Source organism: Labrus bergylta, chromosome 22 (genome assembly GCF_963930695.1).
Source record: "Labrus bergylta chromosome 22, fLabBer1.1, whole genome shotgun sequence".
Lineage (NCBI taxonomy): Eukaryota > Metazoa > Chordata > Actinopteri > Labriformes > Labridae > Labrus > Labrus bergylta.
Genome location: NC_089216.1, coordinates 9,353,510 through 9,377,344, shown reverse-complemented (window position 1 = coordinate 9,377,344; position 23,835 = coordinate 9,353,510). Strand labels below are relative to the sequence as shown.

Sequence of the window (23,835 nt, the reverse complement as noted above, 5' to 3'; positions counted from 1 at the left end):
GAGGGGGAACAGGGGGGAAGTCGGAAACAGAAAAATAGAGAGATGGGGAAAATAGGACATTTTAGTCAGAAAAAGTTGCATGTCTTTTTTTCATTTTTTTTTCAGCAAAGTTAAGGTAGGTGGGTGGTTGCATGCAAGCTTTCATTGTTAATAGAGTGGGAAGTTTTTTCTCAATTTCTCCACAGCCGCAGAGCTGGCTCTATTTTGGCAGCCTTTTAAAAAAAAACAAAATTCTCTCCCTGTGCAAGTGAGTCAAGGCTGTCACTCATATTTTAAGCATGCAGCTTACTGGACCAAAATAATATCTCCCCCAAGAAACCCATTACCAAGGCTGACAAGTAGCAAGTATCTAGGGAAGGCGAGGACGGGTTGGGGTGTGTTGTGGTATGGAGCAGTTTGGGGGGGGGGGTAAAGGAAACAATGAGCAGAAGTTGACTCCACTCTCTCTTCCCCAACAGAATTGCGAGATGATTGGCTCGCTCACAAGATGTTTGAGAGCAATCCTCGGATATGGCAAATTACCACTCCCCGAAACTAAATAAACGTGATATATTTATACTGACAGCTGATGTTTGCAATGGGCGGGAAGTTAGCATCAACATATCATGAGACATGAAGCTTTTTCTTGCCACTATGATTGTCTTTGATGTTGCAGAGGAGTTGTTTGCAAGTGGCTGTTTAATAGTAGAGATTATGTAAAAAGACTGAATTTACAGAGATGGGTATTGGGGAAAACGGGAGTGCTAACTAGCATCACAGGAGATTTACTCAGAATAATAACTATAAATATGGATAAGAAAAACAAAAACATGAATATAAATATATATACCAAGAGTGAGCGGAATTCAGCTTATTTGTGTGCTGGGAAAAATGACAGCAGGAAGTGTAAGTTCAGTGCCATTAAAGCCCACGGGACTTTAAGACAGTGGAAAGATAAACAGTGTCATCACCCGAGGATTTTCTGTGGCTAGCCCAACAAGAACAAATCCCTTAATGCACATGGCAGGATTCTTATTCTCGCCCAGGCAAGATGCCATCATTACACCAATGGCACCATTAACCTCTCAGATATCAGAGAAATACGCCTCAGAAGACTCAAATTCCAACAAGCACGAAATATGCCCACCCACCATGGCTGGCCCTTTTTGAAAAGGTTTGTCTACCAACATCAAAGCAGCCGTTTAATTCCTTACCCTTCCAATTTTAATTTCTAATCTTGGACATCCAGATAGCTAGCTAACAGTGAGGAAATGTTAATCTGATGGTTATTGAGTAGATTTTCTCCTAACAACAAGAGCACTCAGTCATTATTAAAAAATGATAAAGGAGACATATTTCACAGAGATAACGCAACGTAGACTGGGGCCATGCTGCACTGGCAGGCATACGCCTTGCAGGAAATTGCTCTGTATGAGGTGGCATGCTGTTTAATTACTTGCAAGGAGCTTCAAATCCACTGTGCTGGAACCCTGTGCTGCTAAAATGTTCACCGTTTTCCAGCTTCCCAAGTTATTACCTGAGCGCTAAGCGGGTAGGTATTAATCCAGAGCCCTTTCTTAGGCCAAACATGCATCCTTTCATGAGAAATTGAAAGTAGGATCATTTTAGATTATCACAAATGAGTCCTTAATGAGTCAGCCATCTGTCTGGGTCCATCCTCAGTCACTATCCAAGCAATGCTGTGCATGTGGAAGCTCTATTCACCTCCTTAGAGTAAATGTAACCCTGTAGATTCCGTAGAAATTGCGGATTATGCCACTCTGTGACACTAGTTGCAATAAAAAAAAGTGTAAGGGCTGTGCAGGCTTAATTATGTCATGGTTTGGGAAAGATTTTCAATCCTGTTTCAAAAAATCCTCAACCAATTGGCAAGCTCCCACAGGCGCACTGTATCCCCCGAAGATAACCCAGAAGGGACTCTCTTATTCTGAAAGAGACACTTGTAAAACTCTGAGCAGTGCCGATCAGGCTGCAGACGCTCCTGCGGCTCTAGTGGAGGCACTCATGGGCCAAGTGGGGATTTTAGAAACTGGGGTAAAGAGCAGAGCACAGTGATCATTTCCACCCTGGAGAGAGCGTGATCTAATGCTCCTGTCCACGAGGGCGAGCTTTTTCAATGTCAGTTTAATGACCACACTTTGCAGAGTGTCCGCACCAAAGTTCTTCTACTACAACTGACTCACTTGTTTATGTATAAATAAAACCCATCTCCGTGTGGGTGGACTTCAGGAGCTATGGCACCCAAAGGAGGTGATGCCTGGATAACCTGGCAACCTGCTGACGGACATGTCCACTTATATTGATTACTACAGCAGCTGCTGAGAGGAAAAGGGGGCAGGAAGAACAAAGCGAGAGGAGAGAAATTGTCTCTGTGGGAGCACTTTCTCGCCCATCCCGCTTAATGGACCTCACCGAATTAAAGAGATCTTAACAATCCTGGGCTAATTGTGGGATCACAATATATTAACCCTGCTTCAATTCTAAAGGGTGCCATTTTGTGACTGTTTTATTCCAAATGCTTCAATTAGCCATAAAACATGCTGGCAAGTGCTGGCAGAGCCTCTCTCGCCCCTCCTTCACCCCAGCTTTCCCCAAGTCAGAGAAAAGAAAGCCAACTCTGGTTGTTCATTATTAGGTGAGGCCCTTTTGTTATCAGGCACACTGTCTTTCAGCTTGTCCTTGCCTGTAACTCTTTTATTGAGTTCCACGGCGAGGCATTGTGTTCCAGGAGATACTATTCACACGGCTGATAACGGAAGGTGAAGGTGCTATTTTAAACAAACACCCAACTCTGCACGCCGGGGCAAATAGCCAAATTAAATTCGCTAATTGCTTCTTGAGGATTCCACGCTCCTGAGCAAATTTGCCAGGGATCAAATTTTAATGAACTTTTCGGGGCAATGCATCATTTACATGTTAAAAGGAATCCAATGTGTTGTGAAAGAGCCGGAATGATAGACCTGATCACTGAATAAGATGAAGTTTCAAGAGACTAAACAGCCGCCGCTGTTATCTTCAAATGAGAGGCAGAACATGTGGCAGACTCTCTGAATGTGGGATGATAAAATATCTCCCATTAAATGGGTCATCTGGTATTTAAAGTACTGTTTATGCTCACTGTCTGCTCGCTCCTTACTTCTCTCTTTCTGCAGATAGAGAAATAGCATCCAGTTAGTTCAGACAGAAAACATTCTTAATAAATTGGGCGCCAAATTGCGTGGCGGGGTTAAATCTGTGCCTTGACAATTTAATTGCATTGCTTCATCTCAATCTTTTTCTCCCCCTCTCTGCTCTCTGCTCTGTCAGATTTCAAAAACATTCCCTTGCATGAGGTTAAGCGAGTAGCCAGACCTTCTAATCACGGCACAATCAGAAATGAAGGGGGGGGGGGGGGGGGGGGGGGGGTGTGTGTGTGTGTGTGGGGGGGAAGTTGGTATCAAGTCGTCACATCTCGACTCTGCCATGAAAAGCAGCCTCGGATTTGATAAACAAATAATGTCATTCTGTGTTATTACCCCCCGGCCCCCAGATTTCAGAGGAAATAAATCAACGTCAGGCTTGCCGTTAAGGCGTTAGTCAGGCCTGACACGTCGGCCGGTCACACAGGCACAACATATGGGAGCGGGGAGGGAGGGAGGGAGGAGGGAGGCGGGTAGGGTGAAGGTACGGCACGATGCACGGCAGAGAGACAAATCATGGCAGCCGTCAGAGACGTCTGGTCATTTAGCATGAGCTTACTGAGATGGAGAGAGGGTGATTATGGCCTACACGGAGTGATGAAACCATACATAACACTGTTAAGTCCCTCTGTGTGTCTCTGTCTGGGTGTGTGTGGCAGCGATGAAACTATCTGACGGCGTTTTAAATCATAAAACTAAATGTTAAAGCTCTGTGATTGGCTCTGCAGAGTGGAAGCTCCTGCCCTTTTTTTCAGTTTTCCAGTCAATATGACAACGGCCAACAGTATATCGCCTGACTCATGATATGTACTTTCACCACTCAGGGTTTGGTTTATGGTTTAGAGAGAGAGTTTACTCTGATCAAACTTGTACCCTCTAAATGCAGACAAGATTGTCCAGTCGAGCTGATTTTAGGCTTCTCCATCCGACTTAGCTATAATGCCACAACTGGCCTTGTGCTAATCCCTTCACACTGGCAGGAATACACTATTCTGTGCTCTCTGTTAAAACAAAAAATGGCGGTCGTCTGACTGAGGAAGGAGCCCCGTGTCAGAGGCTGACAGTTTATATGCCAGATGTCCGTCTCAGTCGTGAAGGCTACGTGACTTATACATCATCGAGGAAGCGGTTCGACCCATCGGCGAGGACCAGGATGTGTGTGTGTGTGTGCAGAGATGATGCTTCTCCTGGGAACTATTTGAGACTGTTAGAGCACTATCAGATGAGCTGATGTGAGAGAGAGAGAGAGAGAGAGAGAGAGAGAGAGAGAGAGAGAGAGAGAGAGAGGGGGTAAAAAAGAGAAAGTGAGGAGAGGAGATATCTGTGTGTTTGAGAGCCAGCCAAAGAGGGAGAGAGAGAACTGTTTTTACACATTCTGACACAGGCCAGATCCGATTGAGACACCAACCCAAGGGATGTGAGCTCTGTTGTTCTTTCTAGTTCTCAGTGGGGGGAAAAAATCCCTTTGAGTGGTAACCCTACTGCTGCTGCTGGTGCTGAAACTAACCACCTGAACTCCGTGACACATCTGCTGAGATCAGCAAGCGCTGTCACATGCCTTCAGACCTACAAGGCCCTTTCTGTCTCACTTTGGGTCAGATTTCATGCAGATGGTTTTGAACCTTTGCACACACACAACAAAAAAAAAAAAAAAAAAAAAAGATTTGCAATGGATCTCAGAGATCAAACCGCTCAAGAGAAAATGTTAAACTTATATTTGAAGGGAATTTCAATAAAATTATATTGTGAATTCCATCCAAACAGAATTGAAAATATTCACGCTTGTGTCATTTTATTTGTAAAGGGACCATGTACAGTTTCAACATAAATGTTGCCTTGTTATGTGTTGTATCAGAGTTAGCTGAGAGCTAATTTACATCCGCAGTCCCTTGGTAACTAATTATTATTTTAATTATCAATGAATTGATTAATGCTCAATAAAAAGTACTCGTACAATCACAGAAACCAACTGTTTTCTAAGCTTTTGACTCTTATTGACCTTCATTAATGAAAAAAAGCAACAAATCCTTACATTTGTGAAGCATGAATGAGCAAGTATTCTAGATTTTTGATTGAAAAATAACAGAAATATGCTGACTTATTACTCATTCTTAATGAGTACATGAAAAAACTTTTGAAATCACTGAAGACGCTGAATGCAGAAAATGTATGAAGTATTTTCTTCAAAAGTGACAAAACTATTTTTTATTAAGGATTCATCTATTAATCATTGTAGCTCTTTTCCAATTGTTTCACACTCATTCCTTTTGAGCTATGGAAACAACTGATAGGATCGGGGGGGGGGGTTCTGCGGCCCCTGGTGGAGCCTCCCCATCCACAGTCCTGCACCAAGCTGCTGTTGTTTTCCTTCAACAGCCGTCCAACAGATGGTCCAAGCAAACGTTTGCTAACACCACAGAATCGCACGCCATCATAATGATTGGACACTCACTCTTTTGTTTTGGCAGCTACTTCCCAATCGGCTTGGCATGAGGAGGCACTGATTGCTGTGATTGCTCTGACTTTGACGGTCACAGCAGGAGGAGTAGGAGAAAAGAAGAAGTGATTTGGAGGCTCAAAATAAGGAATATTCAGCTAGATCAAGAAATGGGGTGAGGAATGGTGCTTCCCTCGGCTCTTTTTTTTTTCACCTAATGGCATGCAAATAGCTATTTGCTTAAGTCGGCAGCTCTGAATGTGCATCACTAAGCAAGGGGCCTTTGAACATGCTGTTACACTGTTGATAATGTGCTGGAGGAACACAGGGAGGGGGACTGAGCACGTGCAGAGGGAGGCAGAAAAAAAGAAGCACAGACTGCTTCCCGTGTTCATTTTTCTAACTGGACAGTGCCACATTTCCTGGCTGGAATGTAAATCTGCCATCAGCAGTCAAGCGCAGCTATCAATAAAACAATTACACACACACAGGAGGCTGTGTTTTGACATTTTTGACATTTACATAGATTTGCAAGGGGAGCAGAATGGACCACAACTTCTTTTTCTGTGCACAGAGGACTCAATGTTATTATCTGCCGATGACACCACCTTTACACACTTTACAACCACACGCACACACACACACCTGCACACAAAATGCAGCTCCTGACCTTTCAGGCCCTGCCAAGCCCATCGAGGGTTTTGTGGCGTTTCATTTGTCACAGTAATGTCTTCCTCGGAAAGATGCCAGCGCAAGGAGAGCCGGGGTACAGTGGACAAGATATAGTGGTCTTCAGTGTTTCAAACAAAAGGGGCGCTTCTGTGTCATTGTCCCATTCTACATCTTTGTGTGCATGTGTTTGTGCGTATGAAGAGGGGACGCAATATCACAAATTTATGGTAATTGAAATGGCAGAATCTTTTGGGGGGAAATGCAGTCAATTTGATTCTGCAGCAAAAAAAAAGGTCACCCTATTCAATTTGCACCTGATGGCGTACGTGGTGCGACAGGGAAACACCTGAAAGCAAACGATCTTATCAAGGCCTCACAGGCTTCACCACTTACCCGCTGCATAAAAGCTATTTGCTGATTACTAAATAAACGCATTATCTTTTACCTTGACTTCTGCTGCGTGCGCAAGTGTGTGCAGCGCCGCTCCGCTCCTGGATCCAGGTAGCGGGAGGCGTCTGCAGTGTCAAATCCTCGTGCCAGTCGTGACTTTGTGAGCGCTTTATCAGGGCAGTTTTCTTCTTTCATATGTGTATGGGCTGCACGTGTAGCAGCAGTGGTCAAACATGCAGGACTTCACAAGCCGTTGCAAGTCGTGTTCGGGATGCGCCTATCTTTACAAGTAAATAAATGAAAACACATCAAAGGAAGTGTGCACTCGAGTCGATACAATCCTCAGTGCTGATGTAAGGCTGAAAGGACGACGGGGGCATGAAAGTGTTTCTTTGTAACATCAACATCCAATGCTGTGCTGTTTTTGTTTTTTCCATCTTAATCTAGGATATATTCCCTGTGGAATACTGATCATGTCACCCTAGGTTTGAATAAGATATGTTTAGTTTAGCAATCCTCCTACACCTAGCCATAAAAATAATGATCAGTTTGTTGATGGTTTCCTAAGAAACACCTCGACATATCAGTTAAAAGACTAACATGTAAAAAGCGAATTTATCAAGATCTAACATGCAGTAGTTGGCGAAAGCCGTGTTAATCAGCTGGTTAAAGATCAACCTGAATTCTGAAGTGTATTTTTCAGAATGGTGTTGTTAGTACGAATTTTCATGAATTTCATTCAGCTTGGTAACTTTGTGAAATGTAATATTCAAGTCTGTCTACCGCCTGTTAGCACTCCTACTTTTGGGTGTCTGAAGCTGTAACCTTATATGGGTGAAACACCTAAATTGTAGCAGATCTTTAGTTGTGTCAGAGCCAACCATATGTTGTCAACAACTGTTTGCTAGACAAAGAGTCTACATCTGTTACGTATACAATTCAGTGTCATGTCATCTTTATTGTTTATAGTGATGTACCCAAATAGAAAGGAATTTGTGGGTTGCACCTTTTAACAGAAAATAAGCAGCACTGTGAACACTGTTACTCTGTCAGTGATTTGTAAGCATGCGTGTTTGGTGAAGTTGTCTGACCTCGGCCGATTGAATGGTGTTATAATCTACAGTCTGTGTCACGATTTCTTCATTGGATGTATACAGCAGAAACAACCCCCACCTAACAGGTGTCCATGAGGCTAAAGAGCTAATGCTGTCGGATACATCAAGGCCTCTCTGTAGTTGGTCACACGTTTTTTTTTTTTAAGATGACAAATGGTTCAAAGCTACTTTTGCCATGTTGCTGTTCTTAGCTTTGTCGCTTTGGGTTAGCTTTAGCGATACAGAGCTCAGTTTAATGGAAAGTAGCTGATAGATTAGCTCAGAACTTGGTGTGCAAGCACAAATGACTGAGTTTTTTAAACGTCTGTCTTTTTGGAGCAAAACTTACAGGCTTCCTTTTATTCTGCAACACACCGTGTACTAATATCCCAGAAGTTTGAAAAAGGAGAGCACAACCATGCTTTCTATCTGGTGTTACCAAGTGTCTGTAAAAGCTTCTGCTTCCAGTTTAAACTTGGGAGCCACTGATTGGGCAGCGAGTGAGTCATCCAAGCATCCAGTCACTCATGCATCAGCAGAGCCTCGGAGAGCCTCTTGAACTATTTGAGGCCTGTGCAGACTTAAATGCTTCAGGGGGGAAATAAGCTGAAGCTATAAGCATGCAGTGCACATCATAAAGCTTAGTTAGAATGGGGAGGGTTTTTTTTCTGCATGGTTGACAAAGCTCTTAAAAAAGTACTAGGGGGGGAGAAACTGGTCCTTCACATGTAGTCTGCAGTGCACACTGCCTAAGATGTGCTAAAACCAAATTAACTAAATTATGAAGCATCCACAAATGAAAGAGACTCAAAGGAGACACTTAAGACTTGGATTTTCTTAACTAGTGCTTTTTTGTCTGATTAAAAAAGCATCATGTCTCTCTTGGAGGAGAAAGTCCTACCTCAACTTTACTGTACTTAACGAACATGGTTATGCTTCTTTACAGAAAGCTCATATGTGCTAACGTAAGAGCTAGTTTGCACCAGCAGATGTTCTCTTTCTGTCCCAACCTGTAACATCATTTGCTGCGGTAATGTAAAAAGTGTGTTTGATGACATCATTGTTGGGTAAGGCTATAGATGCAAACCTGCAACAGCCCCCATAACAAGGGCAACACTTGAAAATCTGTCAACCTAATGAGGCAGTGAAACATATTTGCAGCCTGGACCTTAGTTACTCTTTATTATCTGCAAACCAGACCCAAAACATGTATTATCGTGTGTGCTTAGTAAAGCTAAAAGACATTATTTTGCGTCTAAATAATGAATAAGGGTTGAAAAATAACAACCATTTCTAGCAGCTGTGTTGCAAACACACAGATTGACAGAATTTGGCAAACCACCAAAGCAGAGGGGCTACTGCCAAGACCTCTGCCACAACTGGACATGTTGGCATAGAACACACACACATTTACACGGACACACTTGGGATCGATTGGCCTTTCCTGGAGAGGGGAAGCAGCCTATCGCCCAAGACTGATAACGCTTCACCATGAATCACGGCACCCACTGATTGAAGGCTTTTTCTCTCCATCTCTCTCCCCCTCTCTCTCTCTCTCTCTCTCTGTCTGTCGAGGTTTCCCCTTTTGTCTCTTATTCAAACTGTTTTCTCACTTCTGGCTATCACTTTCACTCTTTCCTTTGTTCCCGTCTCCCTGTCACTCTTTGATCAATTCTTTTCATGTCTATGCAAACACAATCTTGCACTTCCTCTGCCTTTTTTTTTTTTTTGGGTTGCATAAATCCAAGACATTCAAAGCACGCGATAGGAATTCACTGTTTACACCTTCCTCCCACTACAAAGTGTACATTAATAAATCATGGAAGGTAGACCGGTGTTATAGCGTGGCATTGTTGCCATGTGTTGCCATGTGTGTGAAAGTATGAGTTGGGCTGTGGGTGGGTGGGGGGGGGGGAGGTTTGGGAGAAGGGGGGGGATTATTGGCTTAGTGTTTTGGCCAGGTTTAAGTGAAACAGCCCTGAAAGGCTCTTAGTGGAGATTACCCCACGTACTAAAAATAGCTATTCCTGCCCAATACACACATGAGCGCTAAAAAGAGCTATAAAAGTGTTGTGTCTAGCCAGAAAATACCACTATCTGATCTTTGTATAGGGTGTCTCAATTACGCAAAGACTCACACACACACACACACACACACACACACACACACACACAAACACACGCACACACTTACACATGTGTGGCTTCAAAGTGATGAGAGAGACGGGTATCCACTCGGGGCAAGGGATCAGCTGGGGCAAGAACACCAAACCATGCCTCAATCAGCAGCAGGGGCCCATTGGGAACGTGGGGTTGAGTGTGTGTGTGTGTGTGTGTGTGTGTGTGTGTGTGTGTGTTTGTGTGTGGGAGAGAGAGGGTGAGAAAGGGAGAGGGAAAAAGAGGTAGACAGGCAGCCAAGCAGCCACCACCACAACCAAAAGATGTTTCCTTGCTCTTTTTCCAAAAAATCCCTGAGGGGACTATTTTTTGGCCACATACGCCCACTGTGTCTCTCTCACCCCCCCCCTTCCCTCCTTCTAGAAGCAATTGTTGGAGGCCAGAATATATTTGTTTTGCTGCTGCAGCTTCAACATCCCCATCAGCCAGGAACAAATGCCTTCCCTTGGGAGCTAAAAAAGACAGAGGGAAGAAGGGATGGAAGAGAAGGGATGGCAGAGAGTGTTGCAGGACGGGCAGGCGGGCGGCTTGAGAGCTCTTGTTGTGGAGTGGATCTGACAGACGCTCCAAGATGACACAGGCTTGGACAGCCCAAGTCTGCATCTCTGTGCGGTACGCCTGCGCCTACTTGTCTGCGCTCGCTCTCATTTGTGTGTCTTGAAACAGCACAGCCGCGGGTGCGAGAGGCGCGGTTCGCCTTGAGTTGGACAGTGATGGAGGATTTCTCCCATCAGACAGTGCAAACAATGTATCAGCACTGCAAAAACTGAAGGCGGAACTCGAGATGAGGACAGTGTGGTGTATTCTAATAAGACTCACTTGAGAAAATCATATTATACAGTGGAGTATGATAATTCATACACCCTTTGCTGGAGCGGTGAACTGGTGCGGGTGGTGTACTCTCAAATGTCAGCATAAATTTGCAAAATAAACGCAATCGGCATTCAGCAGGGAGTAGGAACAGGGACAATAAGGGTCTCTGCTGTCTTGTGTGTTTGCGTGTGTGTGTTTGTGTGTGTGGGCGTGACAATTCCTCTCAGAGGGTCTGTGACTTGTTTCAGCTCACGGGAGCGCCTATCGCCCAACAAGTGTGTGTGTGAGCTAATCTAGGCTTACACGTGTTTTTCGGGGGGGGGAAGGAAGGAGGCTGCTTGAGGAAAAAAACATTTCATCGCAGCATGTTTTATCAAAGCCTTTCCAAAGATGACCCAATCAATGTAATCTGCCTTTGCTTAAGAATAAGCGCCTGAGCATCTGTCCAAAAAGTCGCAAACAAGCAACACAAAGCGGCATAATGCTTTTGCAAAACCGAATGGAATCCCACACACACACACACACACATACACACACACACACCGTGCATGCTGTTGGAGTGATAAAAAGAGTTGAAATGAATGACAGGGAACACATATGTCAGCCCATGTCCCAGTGCTTTATCTGAGTAATGCTTAAAGCCTTGGCATCTTATTTTACTACCTGCAAAGCCCACAACCTTTTACGTCCAATCCATGGGGTTTGATTTTAGCTGGCACAAGTCCCAGCTTCTCCTGGTCTATAAGTTTGTCTCCTTCACTTCCCATCTGTCACTACGTATGTCCGTCTTTTCTGTCCCTCTGCATCTCCTTCTGTTTCACTTTTGTCTACCTGCCTATGCCCCTTCCTCCCGTCCACGTGCGTCACCTTGCACAACTACTCACCCCTTTGGATTTTCCATTTCACAGTGTAACAACCAGAATATCAAGAAGACGTTCTTATTATTATTTGATAAGGAACAAAAGCAGACAACTGTTGGATGCGCTACTTAACCTGAAGTCCTCTGGTTGCACCGTATCTTATCTTAATACAATTTAAATGCAGTCCCACTTTATCTACTTCAAGTTATGATTCATTTATGCTGAAAGTAAAACTCCAATAAAATCCATTTTCATTCAAGTTGTAAGTGAAAAATTTATTGAAATTTGAGAGGGAATGTTTGAATTCTAGGTTAGTGTAAATATTCCTCTATCACCTTGACTTACCAAACCTACAACTTCAATGTGACTTCCTTTGTACACACGTATTATGACATAATGCCACATCCCACTGCCACCGCCATTGGCGATGTCAACATTGGAATCTGAAGAAGCCAAAACCAACAAGACACATTTCCATCAATCAAACACATTAAAGGCTGAACACGAAATCTAAGTGGAGTCCTGCAGTTAAAAAGACATCGGTCACACTTCTGCTGCTGTTATCTTTGGCAGTACATCGGGATCTCATTGGAGTAACCACCCCTTAACAACCGCGGCCTAAAATAGACTGTGGACTTTCACGGTCGGTCCGTTTTTAAAGAGGTGTCAAACACCCAGTGCCAGGGGACATCGCTGTTGTGTGGTTCAAGAGGGGAGGGTTTGTGGTGTATCATTCTTCACATGTCGTGTCGGGGACAGTTGGGACAGTGGCAGGGAATGGAGCAAGAGTCCAGCCAGGGGACAGCTTGTGATCTCAGACTGCATGCTGCTCTCAGAACAGCACACACATACAGAGAAAGAATACACCGAACGGGAACGGATCCATACACACACTTAACACTGCTTATATAGAGTGTAAACAAACTCCATCGCCCCTTTAATTGTCAAATACGACTTTCTCTGATGTGACAACAACGACTTTAACTGTACAACCATGTCAAAAGTCTGTTCACTCGTTGGCTACTGTCTGTCACACAGACCTGCAGCCTCAATGAAAGCCGTGGTGCATGAAAAACAACAGGAGGTGTTTGCTTTTCTCTCTGAGCTGCAAATCATTTCAACAGTTGACTTACTTGAACTAACGAAAGCCGGTTCAAACTTCCAGGCAGCGTGTTGTTTGATGGGGACTTTTAAAAGTGGGGCCTCTGTGTGACAGCTGCACACAGCTGTTACACATGTAACTCAAGGCTGCTCTGATAAACCTGTTCTTCTTCAAACACACGCCGATTTTAAAAAGGGGATGTTTGAGCATGACAGCACAGAATACACTCTCAAGATTTAGGGTTAACATTAATTAACATGTTCTATAATCTCTGCACATTTGATTGGATGCTTCTCTGCCCTGTTAGAGGCCAATCAGGGGGGGGTTGTAGGAAGTACAGCTGCAGCCCCAGCTTTCTGATCCTTGCCGAGCGGCAAACTTTCCCCTGTCAGATTAAGTAGGATTAGCCGGGTCCTGCTGTATGATGAACTGAGCACTTCATATGGTGACTTGGAACTTTCCAAAGAAGGAAAGAAAAAAAAAATCCTTGGTCAGGGAAATGCATTTTCTTTTCATTTTTATTTTTTTTTGCTTTGAAACCCCCAGTTTTCACAGCTTGATTAGAAGCCTCTCCGTTTCTTTAGCATAGCACAAAAGCTGCTGGCTTGTTGAGTGTGTGAAAACATCTCACGCAATCTGCAATGTACAGAAATGTTGTGGATGCAGACACGTGCGCTGTTTTCTCGAAGCATTTACCCTCGCAAGTATACAAAAATGACCATATAGGAAGTCGCACACGGCGTCTTCCTCAGAGCGAGCGCCTTCCCTCAGCAGGGTTGGTGCTAGGTTCCATTGTTTTTTTTCCCATCACACACTCACACGAGCACATGCATACTCTCTCATCGGTATTTTTATCCATCCCCAGAGCCGCTCTGTGGCTGCAAGCCATATCACTCTCAGACGACAGAGGAGCCTCGGTCACACCAGCTAGTACTTAAGCCCCCCACCCCCACATCCTTTCCGTGTGTGTTTGTGTGCATGAGAATGTGTGTTTGTGTGCATGAGAATGTGTGTGTGTGTGTGTGTGTGTGTGTGTACTGGGGTGGTCCACAGAGATACAATGTAAGTGTATAAAGAGATTCTGAAAAAAGGTGGCGGTGGTAGGGAAGAGGTCAAACATGGAAAGAATTTAGTCTCTTGTCAACTGTTGCCTGCAAGACCAGTGAAAAAAGCACACACACATACACACGACACAGACCCTGAAAAACGTGACTACATGACAGGGCAATCCACACAACCACACACACACGCACACACACACTGAAGGCTTCTCAGACAGGGTTTTTCCTCCTGAGGCAAGGCTAAAGCATCCAATCTCAGTCTTTCTTGTCTATCTCTGGCACTGATAAAGGCTTATAATGAACTGGGGACTGGAACTCAGTCCCAAGACCGATGGCTTTATGGCCCCGGCCAGATCATCACCCTCTGTGGACTTCGTTTGTCGCCGGGTGAGAACAGCAAAGACATGGAAAGAGAGGTTAGAGAAAGAGAGAGGGGGGCAAAGATTAAAGTTTTACACTTCAACCTTTGAGAAGTGTTTTGCAATACAGCTGCTGTGCACTTACTCTGCGTAGGAACAAACGCTCAAAGTTTTGATAAGGGAGCCTTCCGTGGCGGCCAGGATCCAAAAAGGGGACAAAGGTCCCTCCTGTGCTTATCACGTTATCTCTCCTTTTTTGTACTTCGGAGCAATGTAAAAGCGTGTTTGTAAACCGGTAACTGTCGTACATTTTGTTTGGCTCGCGTTCAGGTGTCTAGATAGTGTGTTGTATTATTCCAGCCCACGCCGTGACCCCTGGGAGACTATGAAGAAATAACTGTGCAAAGATGTTCCAAAGGACCACAACGCTTTTAGAAAGCACAAATGTGATATAAAACAAAGATGCTTTCTTACCTCAAAAAGATTGGACGCCTCGTTGCCATACTGAGTGGAAATGATCTCTGATTGGTCGCTGTACCATTTGAGGCCACCCAGGAAGCTGTCTGCGTCTAAGTCACTGACATCCAGCTCTGAGAGGTCAAGTTCGGGGAGGTCTGGGCAGAGGGGCTGGTCTTCGCCAACCAAGGCAGCACACTGGAAGGAAAAGAGACAAAAATGACATCTCTTTCATATGCAAATTAGACTCTGGTTACTTCGTGCCAAGTGTGAAAACAATGGAGGAAATCTGGACAGGAGTCAGAAATTGTGTTGAAACGAGTCCCAAAAAAATAAACACATACGTGAGGATAACATAGAGAGGTTAACTAATCTCAATAGGAACTTCAATCTAATTCTCCCATTTCATTATTTTGAATTTGTCTTCCTCTATGATGTGATATGCCCACCTTTAACCTGTATTCATCCTGTTTCTGTCTAACCTGCAGAACACCCCGTCCTCCTCCTCCTCCTCCTCCTCCTCCCCCCCCCCCCCCCCATCCCTTCCCGAGCTCTGCGATTGGCTCTGGCCTCCATGCTACTAACTGATGCCTGTTGACACTCTGTTATTCACCAGCCACTTTTATGTAATCTAGACAATGTGTACTGTATGTGGCAGCTGCTCCTGCTTCCTCACCACCGCAAATCAGCAGCTCTGCTCCGGCTGCAAGTGAGCAGCAATGGATTGAAAGTCAGTTGAGATTTGCTCATTTCAAAATGTGTTTTTTTTTAAAGCAGGGGGCAACAGGTTTCAAAAGACAAAAATATATTTTTGTTTTGGCCAACCATAATTATCACCATCTTTATGGAGGATATTACTAAGTTTAGTATGCAACCCCTGAGGCAGGTAACCAACAGTCAGCCTTTCTCTGTTCAAAATGCAAACTTTGAGATCATTTAAAGACAGAAACACACCAGACTCCAGGCGCGTCCACACTCTTGTTTCCACGCACATGCAATCCACGCTTAAGAAAACAGCTTTGTGTGCACTCTCTAATAGGCTGCACGCTCCTAATATTGTTGACAACACGTCGGCCGCTGTGTGATCCCTACAGGATGGCCTACAGACAGATACATATTATAGATATCCTCGTGGCGCAGCCGGGAGGTATTTGGCCCGCAGAGCGAGGAGGGATGAGAGCCGGGTTCGGCTCAGGGCAAAGCAGAGAGACGGATGCTGTGCCAGACACCGGTGTCACAGTTCATCTGTCGTCGGTTTCGCACCAACCCGAATACACGATGACTTCGACTGTATGATGAGACAAATCCGTTATGTTGGGATGGGGACGAATTCACTGCGTCTTAAGCTCCCCCCTTTTGGTGATCAAATCTGACACGGCACGAGATGAAATAATGTTGCTTAAGATGTTGGAATATTCACGCTGGAAGTCGTGTGCCCAATTATCTTATGGACTTCTTGATTCACTAATGAAATTGCGCCGCCAGACAGACAATCAGTGCGCACAAAAGCACTCCGGTGATTTACGCACGCATCGCACATAAAAGCACCTGCAACAAGGGGGGGTGTGGGGGGGGATTATCAGAGAGATCCTGCATGACAGTTCTCTCATTGAATTAAAACGTGGTACTGAGTCAACATGTACCATGGAATGTTTCGAAAAAAAGCCTCAAGAAAACACGAAGCCTGTATTTGTTGGATTTGTCAGAAACGGTGACGATGACTCCCCCCTGAAGACTACCTGGCTGAAGTGACACACTGTGTGATAAAAGTGTAAATACGCGCATGAAATGCCAAGAAACCCCCCAAATGGAGCCGAAATAACACATCTTGACTTCTATTTTCTTGAAATAGTCGTATCACACAGCCTTGATCATCAAATGTATGCAGGCAGGCTGCAAGCACATCGTGTGGAAAGGTTTCTCAAACATCAGTGGGCTCCTGTACGCAGCCAGGTAGACCTAATGTGCATGACAAGCTGGACAGACTGTGTAAATAAGGAAAGAGGAGACGAATAAGTATCCCTTTGATGTGCCTTTATAAAGCCTATGAGTGCACTTTAATCTAAACTGTAAGAAATGCAAATAAACGACTTGTTAAGCAAAACGAGGCGTATCTTCTGTTAAGATGTAACACATACGCAGAAGATGATTTACAATTCGGAAAGATGAAGTCTGAAGGATGTTGCTTTCCAGCCAGCCGGTGCTAAGCTCATCCGGCCAGGCTGTTGGCACACAGACGTGCCCGGCAACGTTACTGTTATGATGCTCCTGCCTGCGCAATGCCAGATTAGCGGTCCCTATGTGTGGACAACCTTTGCTCCTAAAAAAAAAATAACAATCGCTAGTTTACGCAGCACATCAAAAGGGATTGTTATCGTCGGTGGAATTTCATGCGTCAGCGGAATACCTGACTTTGAGACATTTCGGTCATTTCTGCATGAAAAGCTTCCCGGAGCGCGTGCAGTCCGATATCCGACTGAGCAGAGATCCTATGTGGAAAGCAATACAAGCACTACATCGTTTACTGAGAAGAAAAAGGAGATTCCGCACATTTCCTCCACTTGTTATACATATTTCCGTCTTGTAGGCTATATCCCCCGCATCCTCAAACTGTGTCCAGACGCGCACTACAACCGGCATGCACCGCCAGCAGCAGCAGCAGCAGCAGCACCAGAGAGGAAGAGTGTATGTGCAAATCACTGCTTCGGATTGTCAGCGTTGTCCATCGTTCCAGGAGAAGAAGAAAAAAAGAAACTCCAGAGGGCTAGAAAGACGAAACAAGTCGGATTTTTTTTTTTTTTTTTAATTTTGCATGCGCTCACCTCTAATTCTCTCCACACCGAGTCCTGGTTACACCTGTCCCACGCCATCCAGCCACTGAATGACGGCCCCGGAAAATAACAAAAAAAAAAAAGAAAAAAAAAAAAGAAAAAAGGAGAAAGAAATCAAGTAAAAAAGAAATCCACACACGCTTCCCACTCGCTCTCACACAGGCAACTGCTGCCCCTCGCCGAGAATGAACCGAGGGCACCTGTCTTACAACTGCTTTCCATCACATGACAAAGCTATTAAAAGTAGGCAGGGGAGTGACTCCGCGTCCACACTACTCGCCAGTGACGCGCGGGGAGCAGGCGGGGTCTGGCTGCGCACATAGTAAAAAGCCTTTCCATGCACTGCAAAAAATGTCCATCTGAAACCCATATCATGAGCTTTCAATCTTTATACAGTAGGCTGCATGTATAGAAAAAGTGAGCGAAAAAGAACAGAGCGTTGTCTGACTGAGACACTCGTTTCTGCAGTCGGAAAGAACACGCAGACTCGCCTTAAGAGCCATTCAGAACCCGTATTCGCAAAACATGTCTTTAAAGATTAATCTTGGTTTTCTAAAGATCTGGCGCTAATGATGTTTTGCGTTTTTTTTTTTTGCGAAACGTTTAAGATGCCAAATTAAATGATTCGGCGTGTTTTTTTTTTTTTGGTTTTTTTTGCAGCTTGAACGTAAACGATCGCAAATGCATGGAGCAAATTAGTTGTTAAATCACTAAACTAAAGAAATGAGAAACCAATCGTCAGGAATAGACAGTTTAGTCGATACTAAATTCAGGATCACTCTTCGTCGTCACGACATTGCCGTCATAAATCATCTGTCCCCGTCTGCATCGCATCCTTAGCTCCCCCAAAAAGTGACAGAAAATGTTATTTACGATGCTGATCAGGGAAAAGTGTCAGTGAATGAATGCGCAATAAACACAAGGGCTCTACCATGAATGTAAAGAACAATAGCAGCATGATGTTTTGCCAAGAGACGAAAAGTGGAATAAAAACTTCTCTTTTCATGAAGTGAGCGTAACAGTGGACATCTATCCTGTTTTTAAAACGTTTAGCTCTGCAATCACACTAACAGCACAGCATTTAGGCTAAGTGTAATCAAATCATGCTTCCTTAACAATATAATTAGTTTCCATTTTTCTCGACTGTCCTCTGACCTAAAAAGCCCGTGTTGTAGTTTAGAGTATCAAAGACGGTAATTCAGTCTGTTTGAAAGTATTTCGTTGTCCATTGAGAGGCAATAAAAAGGACAGGTGGCAGTATCAAACATGTATACAGTGTCAACAGGACGTGTATAGGCAACACTACCTCATGAAATGAAAAACAAAAGCTTTGTGGACATTTCAAACAGAGTGGGGCTTCTGCTGGGAGGACTGGCAGGCTTAATGCAGGAGGAATTCTCTCTATACTGTCTCCCTGTGATCCACATTTAAGAGACTCATCATAGTAACATAGAAATGATCAGGAGGTGTGGTTTTATTCTTCTAAAGGTGGCAGAGATCTTGTAAAAAAAAAAAAAAAAGAGATAGCAGCTTTCTTTTTCTTTTTTTTTATTTATAAGTGAACTTTTTAAAAATATTTCAGTAATAAGAAAGTCACTCCATGGAACATGCTAACCCCAATCTAATTTTGAGTCTTGTAAGCTATTAAGTCCACCTGAGCATGCACGAAGCAATTGTCTCCCTAAATTAGTGATCCACATGCAGCAAGTCTCATTAAACACAAAATTGCACAGAAACCTGTATATAAAAAAAAAAAAAAAAAGGTTCTGGGACCTGAGATGTAAATTGCACAGATTGTGTGTGTTCACATGCCAGCGTGTGCCCTGAGTGTGCAGTATCAGACATGATATGTGTGTGTCTGTGTGATGCTTATGGGTATCTGAGGGCATTCGCAACACTAAATCTATACATCTGCCTCTCGGAGCGTGCCCAGAGATGCTACCCAGAAGCCACAGCGAAACCTGATCGGAGCAGGTGGCGTGTGCAGTGACCTCACAGAGCCCAGATGGACCAAGTACCATAGAGACCGTAAATTAGGGGCGACATGGGAGTGAAACGGAGCTCGATGGTCGCTGGCTTTGTGGCTGCAGCGGAGATATTTAAGTGTAGTTAAATCAACATCTCGGTCTCTGTCCAACAGATGTAGGTACAGCTCAGATTCCTTATAAGTCGAGTAATAGCAACATAATCAACACAGACTAGCCCAAAAAAAAAGAAAAGAAAAAGACGGGGAGAATATTGGCAGCAGATATGTGCTGGTAAACACCATTTCTCCCTCTCCTGAAGCGGCGTGTGAGTCACAGTCAAAAGGCTTATCTGATTGTACTCTTCATGCCAATTAAGACAACGGAAGCTAAATATAGATATAATGTTATGATTTCCTTTCTTGAATGGCCTTTGATTCTTTCTTTTTTTCTGCTAACATTCTTTGCTAGAGGCTGGGTATTTATGTATGCAGCAGCAGAGATTTGTAGATATAGGAATCATTTCAAAAAGGAAGAAAAAAGGGGGAGGGGGGGTTACATCTTTAGATACAGGTAATCTTTGAAATGCTTTTGTTTTGGCTGTAGAATGCTGCTAATGAAGATGTAGGTAGTGGAAGATCGTCACAGGGGAAAAAAAAAAAAAGGAACAGAAAAGATATTTTGGACACCACTTCCGCTTTCTGCACCAGAAATGACCTGGGGTCTTGCTTTCACACTGCCCCTGCATTTAGCGGGCTCCTATAGATACCACGTGTCCAGGGGACTGAATCTATAGGATGGAGTGTGAAAAGTTGTTCACACCCATTGATGCATAGCATGTGTGTCATATGACGGACCTGACTTCCTTCAACCCCTCTATGAAGGCTTTCTGAAAACTGCGGGGCAAAAGCGTTGCACACCAATACACTTCAAAAGGAACTATTTAAACCCCAATTAATTCAAAGTGACTGTTTGTTAATCCACGACTCAGAAATAATGCAATGTGACAACTTTTCTGTATGCAGACTGAATAAAAACCACTCCCCAGTGCAGGAAAACTCTAGTTAGAGTTGAACTCGAAGGTTTTGGCTGCTGGCTGTTCGAAGAAAGCAAAAAAGGATGTCAATGATGAAACAATTTTTCCTTAAAGTCAGTTGACAAGTGCAGCTCTTGAAGCCAAAACGGGGCTAATCCACAGATAATTATCTTTGTTTGAATATTCAACATAGCCTGACTCATGGTTAAGAGTATCCTATTTGCATTTCTGGAAATCCAACACAATGGTTTCCGTAAAAAAAAAAAAAGAGAGAAAAGAAGCTAAACGTGTATCGATCCTGTCGTGGATGTTGTGGTTTTGTGGATTTGTTCAAATTTAATACACTGAGACGGTCCTTTTTTTTAAAAACAGTGTCGTTTTTGACAGTCCATCCATACTCAAGTGGTCGCGTCTTGTTTTCCTTTTTCCATAAATTGTGTCAGTGGCCCTCTGAGAGAGTGCTGCTGCTGCTGCTGCACAGTGTGTGAGTGTGGGGGGGGGATGATTCATATCACTTTGTTGCATGTCATTGCTCCCAACAGAATCTATCCTAGCATCTGGCCATTTTAATACATGGTGGCTGGATTCATATGAATTAATTGAGGGCAGAGGTAGAACGGAGTGCTACATCTATTCATTTATTGTTCCCGACTGTTAGGAGACAGCTCACGCTTTGTTCTTGCTGCTTGTCATTGGATGTGCTCTCAGATCTTTGGCGCTTTGGGGATTTTTTTGCCTTTGACAAGTCATATTGTCTTCTCCTTATTAGGGGACGGGAGGAAGTGGTCACATTTCATAAGAGTCAATCCCTGTACAATAACATGGGAAGTCATGTCATATAAAACGGGCTGCAAGAAATGTAATTAGAAGCATATCTATCAGGTTCTAATGTGGCGTAATTATTATTTAAGCAATCATACATGCAATTATTCTATGCTGCTTCTTAGCTTTTATAACAGTATTGTAGCACATATATATTATAACTACTTGTGTTTATACTTTAGCCTGTTGGGGACATTTTTATACCAAATTGTATTCCTATCTTCATTACCTTAATTGTAGTAGCACAATAGCTTCCTTGTAGGACCAATAACGTACTAATATTCTAAATACAAATAGTTTTTTTAATTCTGCCTTTTTACATCAGTGCCTCAGCAAGAGCTCCAAATCCTTACGTCTACATGATCTCCCCAGCTTCCATGCATAATGTGCAACAAGATAAACAATGTGACGCCACAAATTGGGGCAGCCCTCGCCCTCTGACATACAGTAAGCCAGCGCATTCTCCCCCTGTGCGGATTTTTACATCGCCTCGCTTTGTAGTGCCCTTCAGAGAACCCGTCGCCTTGCCGCCCCGCATGCAAGCGTGTAATCCTTTCCATCAATGAACTCCACTGTGTCATTTAGCCACTCTCAGGATGGCGGCTACTCTCCCCGCAGAGAGTCCGGCCCACATTATTAAGGCAAATGGCACGGGGAGGCTAGCGCCAGTTAGCCGTGGCCGACTGAAAATAGCATCAGTCCCACGCAGGGGCAGGTAAACACAAATAAGGAGCCTGGGGCGCCACACAGGACGCTCCCACCCTCCCCCTTCCTCTACTCCAGGTCTGTTTCGGAGGAGGAAAGCAGGGAAAAGCGTCGGCTTTGGCCCCCCCACGCTGCAGACGAATAATATCACGGTCACACGGCGATGTGAGTTGGAGTGTCTCGTCGGAGTTGTGTGTTGTAGGGCTGTTACAGGGCTTGTTTAAAACCACCAGCGAGTCATGCAAGATGCATGTGGAAAGTGGTGGCAGAAAGGGGGCGAGCTGTGAGCGCAGGCCTGGTGTGTAATGTGTCTTAGTGGAGAACTGTGCTAAACTAGCGCTCTGGGCAGGGACTTCTGAGGCGCTTTGTGTTTTGCTTGGGTATAGCACTCACAAGGAATATTAAAATTTATGGACCATGAGGGTTTTGGGTTGCAAACACACATGCATAAACAAGACTGGCGCACTCCCTGTGCTTAAATTGCTACAAACCCAAACTTTGAAATGGCTGTAAAATTCCAACAGATGCCACATGCCCGGCTATGTAACAAGACGAAATGAGATGCGCTTGTGTGGGGGAGACGAAGTGGAGTCTTTTCTACTGAAAGGGCACATGAAAATCGTGCTTTCTGTCATGCTGAATATCCAGTAAGGGCCTTTTTGAATCTTAAAATAAACCTTAAACTTGGTTAAAAAAGTGAGTCAAAGCCATGGCTTATTAAAGCACCCAAGAATACAATCTCACTAATATTTAGGTCTTAAAGAAATTAAACTTTTCTGATATGCTAGTGCTCACAAGATCATTAACTGCATGTTTAAATATCTATTACAAAAAGTATGCTTTGCCTTTCGAGAAAACTGAACGACTAGGAGTCAAAATGAGCTTAAAAATGTGAAAACATTAATGAGATCTCATCACAGGCTACAGGGGAATTTCACTGCATCTTTCTGCAAACTGCAAAAACCTCCTGCTAGTCATGAGGAGGGCCCACAGCACAACAGATGTTGCTTGATTTCCCAAATAATAGAGAGAGGCAGGCCTGAATACCTTGACAGCGCAGTCCTTATGTACTCTTAGCACTGGAAGAGCGCCAGGGAAGAATTAGGTCAGCTGGAGTGCACCGTGCCTTGTGGAACTCCACGTTAAAACACCATCAAGGGAGAGAGGAGGGGTGGAGGTGGAGTGGGTGATGGCGGTGGGGTGGGGTGGGGGGGGTGACACACAGGTAGAAATTTCTGGAGCAGCACAGCCAGTTTTTTTTTTTTTTTTTTTACTCTTGTATCATGGAAATGTGAGCAGAAACGTTACACCCCTGAGTCCAGACTGCAGTCTAATTATTTTGAGCAATGAAAAGAGAAGGAAAAAAAGCGGAATGAGGGAATGAGAGGGAGAAAAAAATGCATGCGAGATGCAATTCTTTCATACAGCCTGCATACGGGGTGTATAACCACAAGCCTGAAAAAATCCTTACGGCACAATAAAACTGATTGTATCATCACCTTTATTTTCCCCTTACAGGGTGCATTTCTACTACTCTTCACATCTCCACCTAAAAGGTGCATGTAGTACAGGAGTACACAGTGATGGAGGAAAAAGGGAGCGTGGAGCAGAGATGTAAAGAAAGAGAAGGCACAGTCAATAGCCATTTTTTGCCAAAGCATCTTCAGTGTAGAAGAGCAAGGAGACAAAAGGAGCAGATGGATGGAGAAGAGCTAATGGTGAAAGGGAGTGTGACAGAGAGTAACAAAAGCAAGAGGGAGTGATAGAAAGATTTGGACAAAGACGGGGCATGAATTCGAGGCAGATATGGAAGGAGAGGAAGGAAGATGGAAGTTACTAGGAGTGGTTGGACTACAAAGGGTCAGACAAATGGGAG

The 23,835-nt window shown here is 44.1% G+C and overlaps 1 protein-coding gene across 14 annotated transcripts in view; it reads right to left on the bottom strand.

Moving 5' to 3' along the window:
- ppargc1a (peroxisome proliferator-activated receptor gamma, coactivator 1 alpha) overlaps positions 1–23,835 on the bottom strand; it is a 250,986-nt gene that overhangs the window by 19,545 nt on the left and 207,606 nt on the right. For 7 of the 14 annotated variants that reach the window (XM_065950407.1, XM_065950405.1, XM_065950406.1 and 4 more), the window contains exon 2: positions 14,620–14,799. In XM_065950407.1, coding sequence (XP_065806479.1) covers positions 14,620–14,799 — 180 coding nt within the window. Of the gene's footprint in view, positions 1–14,619; positions 14,800–17,423; positions 17,670–23,835 lie in introns of those variants that run through there. The other 7 variants (XM_065950408.1, XM_065950409.1, XM_029276735.2 and 4 more) reach the window with 4 other exon arrangements.